General features: G+C 42.7%; 2 protein-coding genes across 6 annotated transcripts; both read right to left on the reverse strand.

The window, feature by feature from the left end:
• Positions 1-325: 325 nt before the first annotated feature.
• On the reverse strand, positions 326-10,802 carry BMI1 (BMI1 proto-oncogene, polycomb ring finger). 4 transcript variants are annotated; one of them, XM_007189875.2, is made up of 10 exons: positions 10,279-10,802; positions 5,296-5,426; positions 4,852-4,948; positions 4,179-4,234; positions 4,041-4,091; positions 3,773-3,881; positions 3,648-3,693; positions 3,116-3,214; positions 2,673-2,753; positions 326-2,582 (listed from the first exon to the last, which is right to left on the reverse strand). In XM_007189875.2, the coding sequence occupies exons 2-10, from the start codon at positions 5,405-5,407 to the stop codon at positions 2,253-2,255; spliced, it is 981 nt and encodes a 326-aa protein (XP_007189937.1). In that variant the 5' UTR covers positions 5,408-5,426; positions 10,279-10,802; the 3' UTR covers positions 326-2,252. The 4 variants fall into 4 exon arrangements, with proteins under 4 accessions (XP_007189937.1, XP_007189938.1, XP_057399801.1 ...); XM_007189876.3 differs by lacking the exon at positions 10,279-10,802 and adding an exon at positions 9,801-9,985; XM_057543818.1 differs by lacking the exon at positions 10,279-10,802 and adding an exon at positions 6,183-6,230.
• Positions 10,803-11,745: 943 nt separating this feature from the next.
• COMMD3 (COMM domain containing 3) lies at positions 11,746-15,739 on the reverse strand. Of its 2 annotated transcripts, XM_007189874.3 has the most exons (8): positions 15,541-15,727; positions 14,099-14,210; positions 13,930-13,993; positions 13,802-13,836; positions 13,378-13,438; positions 13,229-13,285; positions 13,078-13,137; positions 11,746-12,115 (listed from the first exon to the last, which is right to left on the reverse strand). In XM_007189874.3, exons 1-8 carry the CDS (start codon positions 15,677-15,679, stop codon positions 12,056-12,058), a joined length of 588 nt encoding a protein of 195 aa, XP_007189936.1. In that variant the 5' UTR covers positions 15,680-15,727; the 3' UTR covers positions 11,746-12,055. The 2 variants fall into 2 exon arrangements, with proteins under 2 accessions (XP_007189936.1, XP_057399803.1); XM_057543820.1 differs by lacking the exons at positions 13,802-13,836; positions 13,930-13,993 and having other exon boundaries at positions 15,541-15,739.
• Between the last annotated feature and the right edge of the window lie 494 nt (positions 15,740-16,233).

A 16,233-nucleotide genomic window follows, 5' to 3' on the forward strand; every position in this document is an offset into this window, starting at 1 on the left:
TGAAATAGTGTTAGGTAAGCCATAAATGCAATATCTGATATTTTACTAAGTAATTTCAAAAATAAGTCCATAAAAAGGTTGAGATGTAAAATCTTTGAGTTCTGTGTTGATCCTATGACTTGGTTTTGTGTAAGTCAAATGACAATCCACTAGCACTTTAAGTTTTTAGCCTCTGAAAAATATTTTTGCATTTTTTATATACACAGTCATATCCAAAGTAAAAACATCACTTGAAACTTCCATTAACTTTTTTTTTTTTGTCTTGGATAACATCATGAACAACTTAAGAAGAAAAGCCTAGAAAAATGAGTTAAATTCACCAAAATTGGCAAACATGGGTAACTTTTACTTCAAAGATTGTAGAGTAAATAAACAGATACATCTTTCAATTGGGCTTTCAAGCAATTATACAACAAAGCATGTACTCTCAGCAACATCACCAAGACAGCAATGGATGTTCTTCAGCTTTTACCTGTTGTAATCCACAATAGGGTTTCCAAAACTTCTGCACATTGTGCTTTTCATATCAAATTTTTATTAAAGTCTTAGCTATTTTCTAAATGAATATCCTTTTTATTGGATTTTTTCCAATTACAAATGAAATTTAATTTTACATCTATCATTAGAAACAACAGTTACAATGGGACTGTACAAATTTAGGTCAAAATAAAAATATATGTATTTTGTGGTTTCATAAAACTTCATTTACTGTATCTTTAAAGAAAGCAGAAGTAACAGCAATATATGTAAAAGTAATGATGTAATGACTATAAGCAAGACAGAGCAATAGAATTGTGCTTCTTTTGCAGACGGGGGACAATGAAATGTTTAACTACAATTTCCCCATACAAACATGAAACAATATTCATAGAGAATAAACACCCTCACAAATAACTGATGGGTGATGAACAAGTTCGACCAAAGCAAAACACAAACTGAAAATTGTTGGGGATATTCATACTTTAAATTCAACATGCTCACTCTATTTAAAAACTAATACCTGTAGAAGCTCACAATAAATTGCTTCTATTTCCAGACGTTACAGAGAGGGCATATTCCACTGTTTATAACTGTAAGAGCAATTCTTAAATTTGAAATTTCCACTATGCCACATATTAAAATAATTTTAGATAAAATGCCTTCTTCCAGCAATTTGCTGGTTTATTTAAAATACTTTTTAGAATTACAGCGATCAATATGCATTTTAAAAACATATTAATTCCATCATAAGCAATGGGAAATGAAGAAAGCATTTCCAATTTCCTTAGTGAAAAGTTTTTCTTTAATGCAACTATTAATTTTAAAAGTAAACAGGTATTACTAGAGAAAAGTCAGTATTACGATATGCCAATCGCTTCCAATGGAACAAAATTTAGAATTAGATATCCACATTAAAAATATTCTATGGTGATAAGGCTCAAACATAGGTATCTGCGAAGGTCGAACCAGCTGGGAGAATTTTAACAACCATCTCTGAATGCATGAAACACAATATTTTCTTTATAGTATTTATAAATATATCATACAATACTGTTTCCTGTTATGTCGTATACCAATATGGCATTGTACAATAAGCATAATGCCATCTGATTCATACAAAAGCGAATCATTTAAACAAGTCAGTAAAATAAACGGTAGTACCCGCTTTTAGGCTTACAGATTGTAAAACTGAAGTTTACTTTCCTTTGATCGGTTTCGCGCAGCAACAGAGAAGTAAAAATCAAACAGGAATCAAAATGGCTAAATATGCAAGAAATTGTTATTCACAGTGACATGGCTACATAGAATGCATTATTCTATGCATATTCTTTCCATTTGTTGAATTTCAAGATAAAAAGCACTTGTTTTCTACAGGTTCACAAAACGGCATAATAACAAGAACAATCAGGGAGGATGTAATGTAGGCGTTAGTTGAGATTAACAAACTATGGCCCAATGTTTATATCCACTGCAGAAGATTTTCAAATCCAAACAATGGTTACAGAAACCATTTCACATCTGTCCTAACACACAGAAAAACATCTTGCCTGCTCTCTCAGAAACCAGTTCTTTCGAGAAATAATCTTCCTTTTCAATTAACGTCCATATGAATATCACATCTAGTCCATCTTTTATAGCCAAATTTAACGTCACTACAAAAGAAAGCAAATTGGACGATAGTCACATGTATTAGCATCTATAAAGCTGTAATGGCATGAAGATATCTATATAAATCAGGGGTTTAAAATTTTTTTCCTCAACAGTCTCAGGTATCAACCAGATGAAGTTGCTGACGACCCATTTACTGACGATTTTCGAGGTCTATTGGCAAAGGAAGATTGGTGGTTACCGCTGGGGCTGCTGCTGGTTCCATTCATAGTGCTGGAAATGTGAGGAAACTGAGGATGAGGAGACTGGACTGGAGTGCCGGGGCTGGGCAAACAAGAAGAGGTGGAGGGAATACCTCCTGCTGGGCTGTTGGCCTTGTCACTCCCAGAGTCACTTTCCAGTTCTCCAGCGTTTGTCAGTCCATCTCTCTGATGACTGATCTTCATTCTTTTACAAGTAGGTCGAACTCTGTATTTCAAAGGAAGCGGACCATTCTATAAAGTTAAGAGGGAAAAAAAAATCAGTCTTAGATCTTTAAGTACAGTCTATCAAAGTAACCTGCGAGCATCAGGTAGGCTACTTACCCTTCTCCAGGTATAAATGTAGGCAATATCCATTAGTGTATAGTAATCCTTTAAAGGTTCCTCTTCATACATGACATCAATCTGTTGAAAAACAACACTTCAATTATTAAGCATCACAAAGAATGATGGTAAATCTAGATTTTTTTCGCCATCTAAACAGAATCCAAAAATGCTTTTAAAAAATATTTTCTCCAAACATTTGGACAAAGAAAGAATCCCTCTGGAAACTTCAAATGAGGGAAAACATTTCTTGAAATTATTAAGGGATTTGTTTTCATAGCATAAAACAGAATCCATACCAAATATTTTACGAGCTATTTCCAAATAAAGTACTAAATTTAAAAAAAAAAATTCCGTTGCTTTTTTGGGTTTAGAATCCAAGAAGAAAAATGTCATTGAAATTTTTTTTAAAAAGGTTTGCATGAAGACTGTAAAGTAGATACCTGGAAAGTGTTAGGTATGTCCATTTTACTTCTGAGAAACTTTCTCAGGTGCATCACAGTCATTGCTGCTGGGCATCGCAAGTATCTTTTATCATTCACCTAAGAGCGTATTTAAGAAAAATAATTTTTTAAAATTCCGAACTTTAAGATTTTTTTTAAAAGTCAAAAAAAAATAGATAGATGTCTGAGTATGATAAAAGGTACGAATACCAAAGCTGAGATTTGACTAAGTTCTCAGCTATACTTTGAGTTTGCTATTATTATAAATACTAAATGAACAGATTCCTTCAGTACATCAAAGCATTAAACATTAATTACTGAAAATATTTTGTAAGAATAGTAATCATATATAAGATAAATTCTATCTAGTAACTATCGAATATAGATCACTCTTAAACATCAAACATGATGATTTTCTTCTATTTGATAGCAACATCTGACTCTAGGATATTCTAAAGGGCAACATACACCCTCATAAAATCTAGAATCCAAACAATGCATCGTCTATGTGTTTTTGTATCATGGAACATACCTCCTCCTTAGATTTCTCCTTGTCTTTATTTACTTTCCGATCCAATCTAAGAAACAGATAATTTATTAGGCAAACAATGTATCTAATAACCATATTAGCATAAAACACATTTCCTTAAGAATTACCTGTTCTGGTCAAAGAATTCAATGGATAAACTTATTATTTCATCATCAGTTATAATTCTCTTATCTTCATCTGCAACTTCTCCTCTATCTTCATTAGAGCCATTGGCAGCTATAAAAACATTTTTAAATTCAATTTTTAAGAATTAAATATTTAATTAAATATTATACATATAGAAGAATGGAATTGGTACTTTAAGCTTAATTTTAATAAATTACTGGATAAGTTCTCCCTCCAAATAAAATGTCTTTCCCCCTCTAAAGAGTTTACCATCAGCTGAAGGATGAGCTGCATAAAAGTCCCTTCTTCTCTTCATTTCATCTAAAGAGGAGGAAAAAAAAGACTTAAACATAGCAGGTAAAACTGATAAATACTTTTTAGAAATTCATTTTTAAGCAAGTTACTCACTTTTGAAAAGCCCTGGAACTAATTTGTATACAATATCTTGAAGAGTTTTATCTGACCTGAAAAAGAATAAATTAGAAAATAAACTATCAACTAATATGGCAAACACTAAAAATGTTCCTAAGTTTTTAAACATTCTTTGTTTTCTCTGTTATAGTATTTTACTTGATTGTAACACTGTCTATAACTACATCAACATGATAATTATGAGGATAAAATTTCTTTATGTAGTAGCACTGTTTTTAAATTAGTAGAAGAATACTCTATTTTATATTCACTAATAAATTCTTCACATTTCACTAAGTCAAGAAAAGTGTGCCTTCCAAATTACTGAATTAGCTAATATGAAAGAGAACAAAGAGGAGAGAATGGAAGCAGTTTAAACACATGCACTCTTGCCTGTCACAAGGTCAATAAAGCAATGCAAAAATGGAGAACTAATTCCATTTTTAAAATTGATTTTAAAAAATCTTAAAATCCCTTGAATAATATTGAACTCTGTTTAAAGTTAGTCATCATTAAAATGGCCAAGAAATTAAGGGCTATCCTCCTCCACAACGTACACGCAGTAGACGGGGACTGAAGGGTAAATTTTGTGTGAAGAAATAAACACTAAATTCAGTAATTATGCAATTCCAATAACAATTACAAACAATATTTTTAAACATTTTCCTACCTTATATTCAGTAGTGGTCTGGTCTTGTGAACTTGGACATCACAGATAGGACAATACTTGCTGGTCTCCAGGTAACGCACAATACACGTTTTACAGACTAGAAATAAAAACACAAATTTTTTAAAGTTCAGGAGGTAGATGCTAAGCAATAAAATTAGTGTCATAAATAGAGAACTAGTAGTAACAAAATAGTAAATACCAAAAGATATTTCTAATTAAATAAACAAACTCAGTTAACATCCTGAGAACACTTATACAATTTATATTTATATAATATTTTATTAAATATGCATTAACAAAAAGTCACTAAATGCAAGAGCAGAAAACGACTTCTTCATTTTGTACCAACATTCTCAAGGACAGTGGGAATTGTTAGTTTTCAAATTTCAGGACAAGATGTTAAATATACACGACACAAGAAAAGGTCTAAAACTGTGTACTTACAGGAATGTAGACATTCTATTATGGTTGTGGCATCAATGAAGTACCCTCCACAAAGCACACACATTAGGTGGGGATTTAGCTCAGTGATCTTGATTCTGGTTGTTCGATGCATTTCTGCTTGATAAAAGATCCTGCAAGACAAAGAAATACTGGCCATAATTCACAGAAAGAGAATCGAGATTATCTCCAACTCCCAGTAACTATATGCTCTGAAATGCTGAAGGAGTTCATAAAACTCGTTTAACACTGTGCAGCTGGACTGTCCCAACGTCTTCTACAGAAGGAATTCACTGATCAGACCTCAATCAATTCTACTGAAAAGGTGAAAAAGGATCCAAGAAAAGTAATCTCTGGTCCCTCAGGTCATTCCAGGAGGGAGAAGAAAAGGTCTGGGGTGGGGGCTGGGAGCTGAGAGCATTCGGGTCTCTTTCTTCCATTTGTCCTCCAGCCCAGCAGCCCCACGGCTGCTGCAGACGCTACACGCTCCCCGCAGATATTTACCAACCGCTAGGGCTTGATCCAGGACTCCAAATTTAGGGTAAAACTTCCTTATGGATCTTCGATCGAAAATCCAGGAGCATGCCCTGGCTTCCCAGGGGTTCTGGTTGTTTTAAGCGGTTCCGGCAACCAGAACCTGGCACGTTTTGACGCGATACAAAGGGAAAGCAAATTCTGCTCTATCTGCATCCCTGGCATTTCCGGAGCTGGGTGCTGGGGCCGCAGGAGAAGCACCTCGAGTCGGCCTCGGGCTGGGGCCTGAGCGCGCGGACGCCCGGGGGCCGGGGGGCCGGGATGCGGAGGGGCGGGTCCGGCGGCGCCCGGGGCTCCGTCTCGCTCCGGATTCGGAACTCGCCTCTGTCGGGGTTTCCATAGCAACTTACACTTACACTTGGCATCCGGCCACCGCTGCAACTCCGCGCGGAGCCGGGCCGGGCCGAGCCCGTAGCTTCGGCAGGCGGCGTGCGGGGCTGCCGGGCGGCGGCAGCGGCGGGCGCGGGGGAGGGGCCGGCACGGCGCGGGGGCGGGGCCGCGCGGGGGCGGGGTGGGGTGCGGGCGCGCAGCGCGGGGGTGGGGCGGCCCCACGAGGCCCGAGGCGCAGGGGAGCAGGATCCTGGCCCGAGGCGACCCGGCAGACAGCCTGGGGGACCCCGGAGCGTGCAGTGGTAAAGGAAAATGCAAACCGCACTCCGGCCATTTCGGACACTCTCGGGGGCCTCTTTCCACGTCGACTCGGCGCGAAGAGCTTCTTTCAGATCTTTACTCTTTCGGTCTCTCCTGTTAGCAATCACTAGGTCAAAAATTTCATGAAGGGATCTTTTGAGAATTGCCAACTGTGCACTTAGCCCGAAACCGTCAGGGCTCAAATTGCAGAGATGTTTATTGAACTGAAACTCTTTAAAGCTTTCTTCTCTAATAGGAAGTTCTCCTGTAGATTAGGATGAGCGATACAAAGTTTTGGAAAGGCTGAAAACTGAAATCTGTTTCACAGCAGACAAGGAGTGGGCAAAGCCTTGTGTTTTACCTGAACTATGCTGGATAGAGGCAAGAAAAACTACCTGAATCGACGACAGTGACAATAAGTAAAGGACCATGTGACCAGCCCATTCCCAACGCTAAATCAACACCTTGTCAACCCAGAGCACCGATAGCAGAGAAAAACAAATGTCATTTTCTCAGCCTCACCTCCATGCAAACCCCACACAATGAAATGCTATTCCCAATAGATATCATATGTTACAGAAAAGTCACGGTGGGGAACTGGCAGCAACAATACAACAGCGGACAATCAGGGAAGTCAATTACTTCGTGCAGTATGCTTGAAAAATGCATTTCTTACTCCCACTTCATTCATTTCAGAATCTGAAATAAGACTAAGCTTCCAGACTTATCTGAAGCACATTCTCAAAGCTGCCTTGAATAGAAATCTAGGAACTTGTGAAACTTGAAGATGCATCTGAGGTTTTAATTCTCAGGGAATTTTAATGCAGAAGAGGGAAATACTAATCAACACAGCTCAATGGCTGAAACTAAAAGTTTTAGAGTACTAAAAACACACACACACACAAAACAACAACAACAAAAAAAACGGTAAAAACAAAACAAAGCCTCTTTTATGAAAAGTGACCACAGTGGCAACCAGTGACTTCAACCAGAAAACGTCATGTGTGACTCCTCAGTTATCTTTGGATGACTTGTTTAGAGGAATATTGTCAACATATTGTTAATATAAATCTAAGTGGGATTACAGAGGAGTTGTGGATGGAGCAGTGTCCCTAAAGAGTAGCAATATTTAATTCTATTGTACTTGGTGATTAAAGACAAGCCTTCTTGGTTCTCAAAGAAAACTCTCCTTATGAAACTGCAGGACCTTTACTAGAAAGATAGTTAGCAAGGTGATACTTCTGTCCCCTTGCAAAAGCACATCACACTAATGCCACCGATCATGAAGTTCAGGAAGGGGCATCAATAAAAACAGCTGCCTTTATTTCTCCTCTACTTTACATAAAATCAACACCAGACAAACACAAATATTAACACACAGAACAATCAGACCTCAGTGAAAGGTTATCTACTGGTTGGCTTTGAACGTTTAAGTCTCATGTACTTGACCAAAACCCTTTCAAATTCATCTTAAGTGTTAATTCACACAACTCCTCTACTTCAATTCACAAGAATTTGACCACAACCCTATAACCATTTATAATGCTAGTAAATACCACTTTGTTACTTGTATAAGAATCAGTTCTTTATCTTTTTATACCACTTGAAAGTACTGGGAACCTAATGAAGACTTCCAAAACATCTGACATGCTTGATAAGGCTTCAGAAACAATCTCTTGCACCTTAGAAAGGAAAACCTTCTAGGTTCCACCACAGAAACTGCCAGTTAAGCAAGCAAAAATGCATCAAACATACAATGGAAAAGATACTCAATAGTTTAAACTTGCCATTATAACATACTCAGTTGGGGTTGTCACTTTTGTTGGAGGCCTAACACCAGTAATGTCAAAATGAAGGAAAACAGAAGCAAGTTCTTATGTTAACAATTAGCTTGACTATTGCAATCTAACAAATGCAAATGAACTCCATAACCCCAGTTGGGGCTCCCAGCCCAATACAAGTATGGGTAAAGTTGGGGATAACTTGACTTCCAGGGAGAATTTTACATTTTGGGGAACTTAATGTACATCCAAGAACTTGATGGTAGAACATTAATGGATTTTTCAAGTATAACTAAATGCTCACTTTTCTTACAGAAGCGTGTGTATATGTGTGTGTATACATACACACATGCATACACAGTGACTTATATGGCTTTAAAGATACTAGGTGTAAATGTACACAAGTAGGTTATTTCAAACACCTTTGCACTTTGGGGCAGATGTATGGGAATGAACTCAAATATTTAAAAAAAATGTTTGCCCACAAAATCAACCTCTAAGGGATTCTACTTAAAATAAAACTCAAATGTTAATATAGTCTCATAAGTTAGCATATGCTGTTAACAATTGGCATCCTTAAGTTTCAAGACTTTAGCGTGGCATATAATATGTTTCCAGAACTTTGGGGTTAAGCTTCCTATAAAATATAGGTTGAACTACTCATAACATTCTAGGCATCACCAACCTACACTTCGATTTGAATAAATACGCCCAGAATTTTGCCTACTTTAAGGGGAGGGGTTAATACATGCTTGTATTTCAAATACTGAACCGTGACCACTAAGCCCACTAAATCCTTTTATTGCAATTGGGAATGATCAAAGTCTCTATACTTGTTTACTTCCAATTATTAACTGTAAATCTCTGGGGAAAAGATCATGCTATATGGCTGTCAAACCCAAAAGACTGCGTAAACATATGCCATCAACTTTTTAGTGCTCGTTTTCCAAAGCATCTCCTCACCAGATGACCTAAGCTGACATTTAGCAAAACCTGTAAAACGTTGTGGACTTAAGTCATGGTTCTAAGTGCATCCCATACTAGAGGCTGAGAGAAAAACTGTAGTCTCTGAGAGAGAAAAAAACAAAAAGAGGAAAAAAGAAAGAAAGAGAGGAAACCTCTTGCAGGACTAACGTCCACTCACCATCATCACTCCAAAAAAAGCTCCAAATTTGAAATGCCCACTTCCCAGTGAGCACATCCCAAGTAATGTTTGAAGAACTTATCCAAGACTCTCAACAAATAACACCTTGAAAACTTTACCATTTTAAACACAAACGCAGGAGACCTTGGAAACAACTGGGAACCGCCATCTTACAAGCCATCCAATTTCTCACAAGTGTCCCTCCAACTTAAGTTAATAACATTTTTGTTCGGGCTCTCACCAGCCTAACATCCACCTTGGCGGGATCGCTGCCCCCCACGCAACCCGTCCCTATAAAATGGGGGCGTTCTCTGGCTGTTTAAACCCCTCCAAAGCCCTTTCTTCGGGAGAGGAGGGAAGCCACTTGACCCAAGCAGCTCCCGATTTCAGGCACCCGTCCCCGTTTCATCAAAATCTACCTCTCAACAAAAGGCGCCGTGGCCGGGAGAGCCGCAGAAGCTGCAAATAGAAGTGTTCTTCTCGGGGGCCATGTGCGTCGCGAGGGTGTAGAGGGGCGCTCGGGGGAGAAAGGAACTAAAACGTGGGGCCGCGCGCGGCGCGTCCGGGCTGGAGCGGGCGGCGGCTGGAGCGGCGCCGAGGCCGGCTGGCGGCGGCGGCGCGGGCTGCGGGTCGGTCCCGGCGCCGCGGGAGTCGGCGGGCGGCGGCGGGCGCGCGCTCGCGGGCGCGGGCGGCGCGCGGGGCCGGGCGGCGCGCGGGGCCGGCGGGCGGCGGGCGGCGGCGGCGCGGGGCTCGGCGCCCACGCTGTCAGCGCCCTCCCGGCCGGCGCGGGCGAGGCGCGGGGGGGGCCGCTCCCAGTCCACCGGCGGCCGGCCCGAGCCCGGCGCGACCCCCGCCGCCCCCAGGCCCCGTCCCGGAGGCGCCTCGCCTCCTACGTACCCGGAAAAAGCAGCCGGCGAGAAGCGATCGCAGCGGGCGGAAAAGACAATGAAAGTTAAAAGTCGTTCAGCAGAAAATGAATGTGAGCCAAGCGGCCATCTTGAAGCGAGCTGCAGACGCTGCTGTCAATGGGCAACGAGCGCAGCCGAGAGGAGCCGCGGCCGCCGCGCTCGGCTCATGCTGCCTCCCGAGCCCGGCCTCCTCCTCCTCCTCCGCCTCGGCCTCCTCCTCTGCGGCCTCCTCCTCCTCCTCCTCGGCCTCCAACGCCTCCTCCTCCTGGGCCTCCTCCTCCTCCTCCTCGGCCGCCGCCGCCTCCTCCCGCTCCGCACTCGGGGGAGGGAGCGCGCGGAGGGGGCGCGATCAGTATTATTCTGCGGGGCTGGGAGGTGTTTCTAATCCGGATCGGGGCTCCCTCGCCAACATCCCCATTGTCTCGCCCCGATCTCTGCCTTTAATACTACGATTATTATTTCATAGTTGCCGTGGGGGGAGGAGGGGGGTGGGGGGCGCCGTGTGTGTGCGTGCGGAGAGGCGGGGGGAGGGGAGGAAGGCTGAGGAGGGGGGAGGGGAGGGTGGAAAAAAAAAAAAAGCACCGCTGAAGGCAGAGTGGAAACTGACACCGGCTCCAAAATGGCTCAGAGTCCGCCCGCCCCCTCCCCCCGCCGCCCCCCCACCGGGTCACGTGCTCCCCTCATTCCTTAAGGGCGGCCTGGGAATTAGTGTCGGTGTAGTCGGGCCCGCGGCCGCCCCCTCCCCTCGGAGCAGCGCGACCCGGTCCCCTCCCCCTCGCTCGGCGCGGCGGCGGCGCTGGCGCGGCTGCGGAGACATTTCTCCACAGCGCCACACGCGCCACCCTGCTCTCGGCGCGGGCATCGCTCCGGCCCCGCAAGCAGTTCAGCCCACCCCACCCCCCGTTATTTCTTTCTTTCCGCCGCCCGCCTCCGCCCGCGGTGCACACGTCCGCGGGCTCCCGCCGAGGAGAACGCCCGGCCACCGCCCCCCGCTCGGCCCCACGGGCTGCGGCCCAGACTCCGGCGCCGCGGCGCGGAACCTGCGACCGAGTTGGGCTCGCGGAAACAACAGCGCCCGCCCCAGTCTTCCCGCGGCCGCGCCGGCCCCCTTCCCCGCCCGCCAGTGGCCGAGGCGGGGCGCGCGCGGGCAGCCGCTCGCTCCGGGCAGGGGCTCCGCGCGGGGCCGGCCGGGCCGGGCCTCCGGAACCCAGCGAGCGAGGGTCGGGCTGCGGGCGAGCCCTCAGGCACAGGTAACGGGACGGGCCGGCTCCCGGCGCGGGGCGACCGCGCCCTTTCCCCACGTCCCGAAGCTGGGGTCTTAAGGCAACCCCGAAGATCGCATCCTTTCCCACTACGCTTTTTAATCCTGAGAAGAGGCGATCGTTAAAAGTTAACGCCAATCGTGCCTGTTTTCAAAGTAATAATTAACAAACTCAAATCCAAACTCTCAGCACTCTTTAGTGGGAACAACTTATTTATTCAGAATATAATACTGTCTGCTTCCTTTTGGAAGACTTGGAAAAGATCAAATATCAGTGTACGGATAATACTAAAGATGATTCACATACTTAGGCAGACTTTCCCTCTTAACCCTTTCACAAGTGTAAAAAAATAAAGTGTCAAAATTGATGAGTGACAGAAATCCAAAAGAAAAAATTTGTTCTCCTGAAAAGGAAGACATCCAGCTCGCAGAAACGATGGTTTGGCGGACGGCAAGGCGTTCCTGGTCTTCCTCTAGACCGGGGCAGATCGTTAACTTCCCCAAGTTACAACTGAGTTGCTCTTTCCAGGCTTTTCGAAGCATCTTTAAGTTTCCCTACTAAGTCCTGAAAGATGTATATGATGGATCGTTTTTAGGATAAAACAAGAAAGAAGTATCCAACTTTAAGATGCAAGAAGAGTCGGGACACTTTCTAAACAAGTTTAAAATTCACAAAGATTTTAAACCTTTGACAAACCACTATCAAAAGAAGGTTTTCCTCTAAGATATAAAAAATTAAAAGAAGGTCAACAGAAGGTTTTCCTCTAAAATATCTCATCTTCAAATGGGCTGCCTGCCCTCAGATGTGAGATAGTTTCTAACTGAATCCTCTGAACAGGCAAAGTTTATCAAAATTAAATTTCTCAAGTTATCTAACAAAGATTATGCTGTATTCACATCTTCTGAAAGTTTAAAGTTTGATTAATGGTTACATTAAAACGACTCTGCAGGAGATCACTTTTGAAAAATTCAATCTCATCAAAATTTCAAGCAATGACCTTCATTTTTTTAAGTGGTAAGAAATAAATTCGTTGTCATGTCCATTAATCAATGTAATTTTGAATTTCCCCAGTCTTACACTGGCAATATAAACAGTTTTAGAATTTTTGTATACTTGCTCCTTTATAAAAAGTCATTTACAACGACTGTTTAAAAATCATGTTTTGAGAGTTTAATTCAATTTCTGAAAGCAAAGAAGACATTTTCAAAGCCAAGCTCTTCTTTTTGCTTTGTCCTATTGGCTCACACTTATCACAAATAGAAGGAATTTACACTCAACACTACACAAGTTTATTTTAATTGGAGGGAACAGCAAATGCAGACCAATTCTCTATTAGTAACACTGTAATTTCAAAGGCGAAGTCTACGTTAAAATATTGCTTTTGAAGCCCCCTCACCATTAAATCCTTAACCAACCTTCATTATCTACTGACAGATGCTTAATTTTCTTTTGAACTTTCCATAGGCATAATTCTCAATTAAAAATCTGTAAAAAGATAGGCATATTCACAGATCCTAATACTGTACCTGTAATTGTTCCATGTTGCAACTAAAACTAATCTCTGGGTGGGATCGGGAATCAGTGTTCTAGGGAAGAAAAAAATGCTGTTTATTTAATCAAGGAAATTTTAAATTTCATTACACATTTAATTTTTAGACAGGGCTTATGTATAAATACCTCTACATTTAAGGTCACCAAATATGCAGGTCTGTACATCTTATCAAGTTGATTGGTCTAAAACAACACAACACATTGATTTGTCTTTAACTATTATTTTTTTTAAAAGTTCCCTAAGTTCCCCTAGAGAACAGTTTGTTAAACTTTACCTTTATCTGATATTCCAAATGCCAAGAAACATCAGTTATATGAGGGAAAGATCTGCCTATACTGAAAGATACAATGATAATTTTGTACATAATAGCTACAGGAAAACTTTCAGTATTTATCTTCACCAACAATGGTGTCTACCACCTCCCCACCACACACACACAATTTTAATCCATTCTGAATTTAAAACATTGTTAAACTTTATTTTCAAGTTCTGAAGAGTAAAAGAGCATTTTAAAAATTATATCCATAAACTTTATCTTTAAAAACATTAGCTTAACTGCAATTGTTTCACTTGCCCTTTAGCCCCTTTTCTTTTGGTCTAGATCCCGTTTTTCTGTCCTGTTTTGTTTCACACCAACACTCTCCATTCATACCTGCAAGTAAAAAGTGGCTCAGCTTGACACCTTATACAGGACCTACCTTCCCAGTAGGATTTCTAGGGAATTCTTATTATTCTGGGAGGGAAAAAAAAGAAAGAAAATACGTCTTTGCAAACAGAGTAGAAGAAAAATAGTAATTGTTAATTTTTAAAAATTTAAGTAAGTAACCTGATATTCCGTGCAAAACAATTCTATTCTCTCGCTATCAAATTTACAGTCTTCTAGATAAGTGCTAAAGAAAAAAAAAAGCCTAAGTTTAGTCTCCATTTTAAAAACTGAAACTGGAATCATAAAGGTACTATTTGAAAACAAATGGATATTTAAATAAATCCTGTACCTTAGAGTTGATTTGTCAGCTCTTTGCTTTCCAGCCTCCAGTATGTAAGTTGCAGCTGCTGCATGACAATGTTTTAAAACCACTGGATCGATATGTTTCAAGTCTGGGTGATCTAAAATAAATTAATTGCCAGTGATGCCTGTGATAAATTCTTTATAGTCCTGTTTCTAAAAAGGAATTTTAATTTGGGTAAAGAACCCTCTTTAACAAAATAACAAGAAGAATTCAACTATAAGGACTGGAAATTATAAGTAAATGAGATGTGCAACATGGTCAATGGCAAAACAATAAAGATCACACATCAATAATTATGCAATTACCTGGTCAAATTACCTTCTTTTACTTTACCTTAATACTCTTATTTATTTTTTAAAAAACATAGTCCTAGAGTAAAATATACAGTGGTCACTCTAAAGATGGATGGAGTAAATTCCGAGGAAAATAAGAAGATAAATATTTTATACGGTGTAAATTTAAGAATGAATAAACTTTCCTTCTAAAGATTAATTTTATGCTAACTGGCTCCGTGGACATTAACACATGGAGGTGGGGGAGAGGGAACGAGTTCAGAATATAAAATACAATTTTCAAAATATTTTCAGGTTTCGACAGCCATCCTTTTTTTTTTTTTTTTGAGATTAACCAGGTGGTGGTTACTATTTTCGTTTAAAGAACTTCCACTTTCATACTTTTTGTACACGTGTTTAGCTCGTGAAACTACAGAAAAAAAACACAAAAATTTGAATTGTTGAGATATTTATATTTAAGAAAATCATGTAATAGCGATCTGTCTTAAAATATGCCTCCATCCATACTGACACCGCACTCCGCAATCACTGACCCGACCACTAGACTCGCCTCCTGATAAACTAGTGCAGAACAAAACATTATGCACCATATTTTAAGGGTCTAGGCGTGGAACCTGTGCAAAACATATTGAACTAGAGTGTTGGAATGATCAGAGGAACTTGAGGTATTCTCTAAGCTGAAAAATGTCAACACTATTTGACGCAGTAATTACTATGGAAGCAGACCCTTTAAAACCTTCGCCAACCTAGCACTGAAAGCTTGAATTGCAGGGAGCTGCCCTGATTAAGTCCAAGTGTCAAACAGCCTTTGCCCCAGACCAGGCTGAAAACCTTAGATGTTTAGGCCACAAACAAGACTTGAACACCGGCTTTACAAAGGAACAAAGAGCCTGGGAGGGGAAATCAGGCCAGGAACGTGTAACTGGCTGTGTGCAGGTGCCAACTGGGGAGAGAACAATGCTCGGGGTCCGATGTGGGTTCTGGCAGAGCCACATCCCCACACTCCGTCCGGAGCGAAGGGCAAACCCTGGAGACTTCCTCTTCCCGGGGCTTTCCCCTTCTCGCTCCATCTCGCTCCTCTTCTCCGAGCGCCCCTCCACCCAGGCCGATCCAGCTCAGAGCCGAGCGGCTTACCTAACACGGCCTCGTCCGCCTGGGCGTCCAGCAGGCTCTGGAAAGCCGCCCGGAGGAGAAGCGTGAAGGCGTTGGAGTCGAAAGAGCCGGGATCGGCCAGCATCTGGAAGCCTTTCTGCACATACTCCGAGAGCTCCATTGTGAGCGCGCCGTGACCTTCGACACGCGCACCACGTGACACGCGCCGCGCGCTCAGCTGATGCGGCCGCGCGCGCACGCGGCTGGGGCGGGGGCGGCGGCGGCGGCGGCGCGGCGCCGGCTGCGGGCCTCCCAACCCGTGGGCTCCCCGCCGGCCTCCCGGGCCGCGCCCCGGCCCGCGACCCCGGCCACCCGCCAGCCGCCGCCGCCGCCGCCGCTTCCGTCCAGTCCTTCCTTCTGCGCCCGCCGCTAGGGCCGCCGTGCCTTAGCGCGAGGGGCGGCCCGGGCGCTTTGTGGACGCGCTCGGCGCTTTCTCTGCTCTCGGCGCTCACCTAGGACTGTCACCGGCTCCTGCAGGGCCCGCGGGAGCGCTCCCGAAAGACCCCTCGGGAGGTGGTGACGGTGACGGGATCCCGGCCCTCACCAGCCCCGAGAACTACGCCTTCCCCGCTCCTCGCTCAGCGCGAAAACCTGCGGGAAGCTCCAATCGGAGGCAACTGGTTGGTTTTTGGTTGGGGGCTTTTTCTTAATTCAACAGCTTAACCCCCAAGCACT

Source organism: Balaenoptera acutorostrata, chromosome 3 (genome assembly GCF_949987535.1).
Source record: "Balaenoptera acutorostrata chromosome 3, mBalAcu1.1, whole genome shotgun sequence".
Classification (NCBI taxonomy): Eukaryota; Metazoa; Chordata; class Mammalia; order Artiodactyla; family Balaenopteridae; genus Balaenoptera; species Balaenoptera acutorostrata.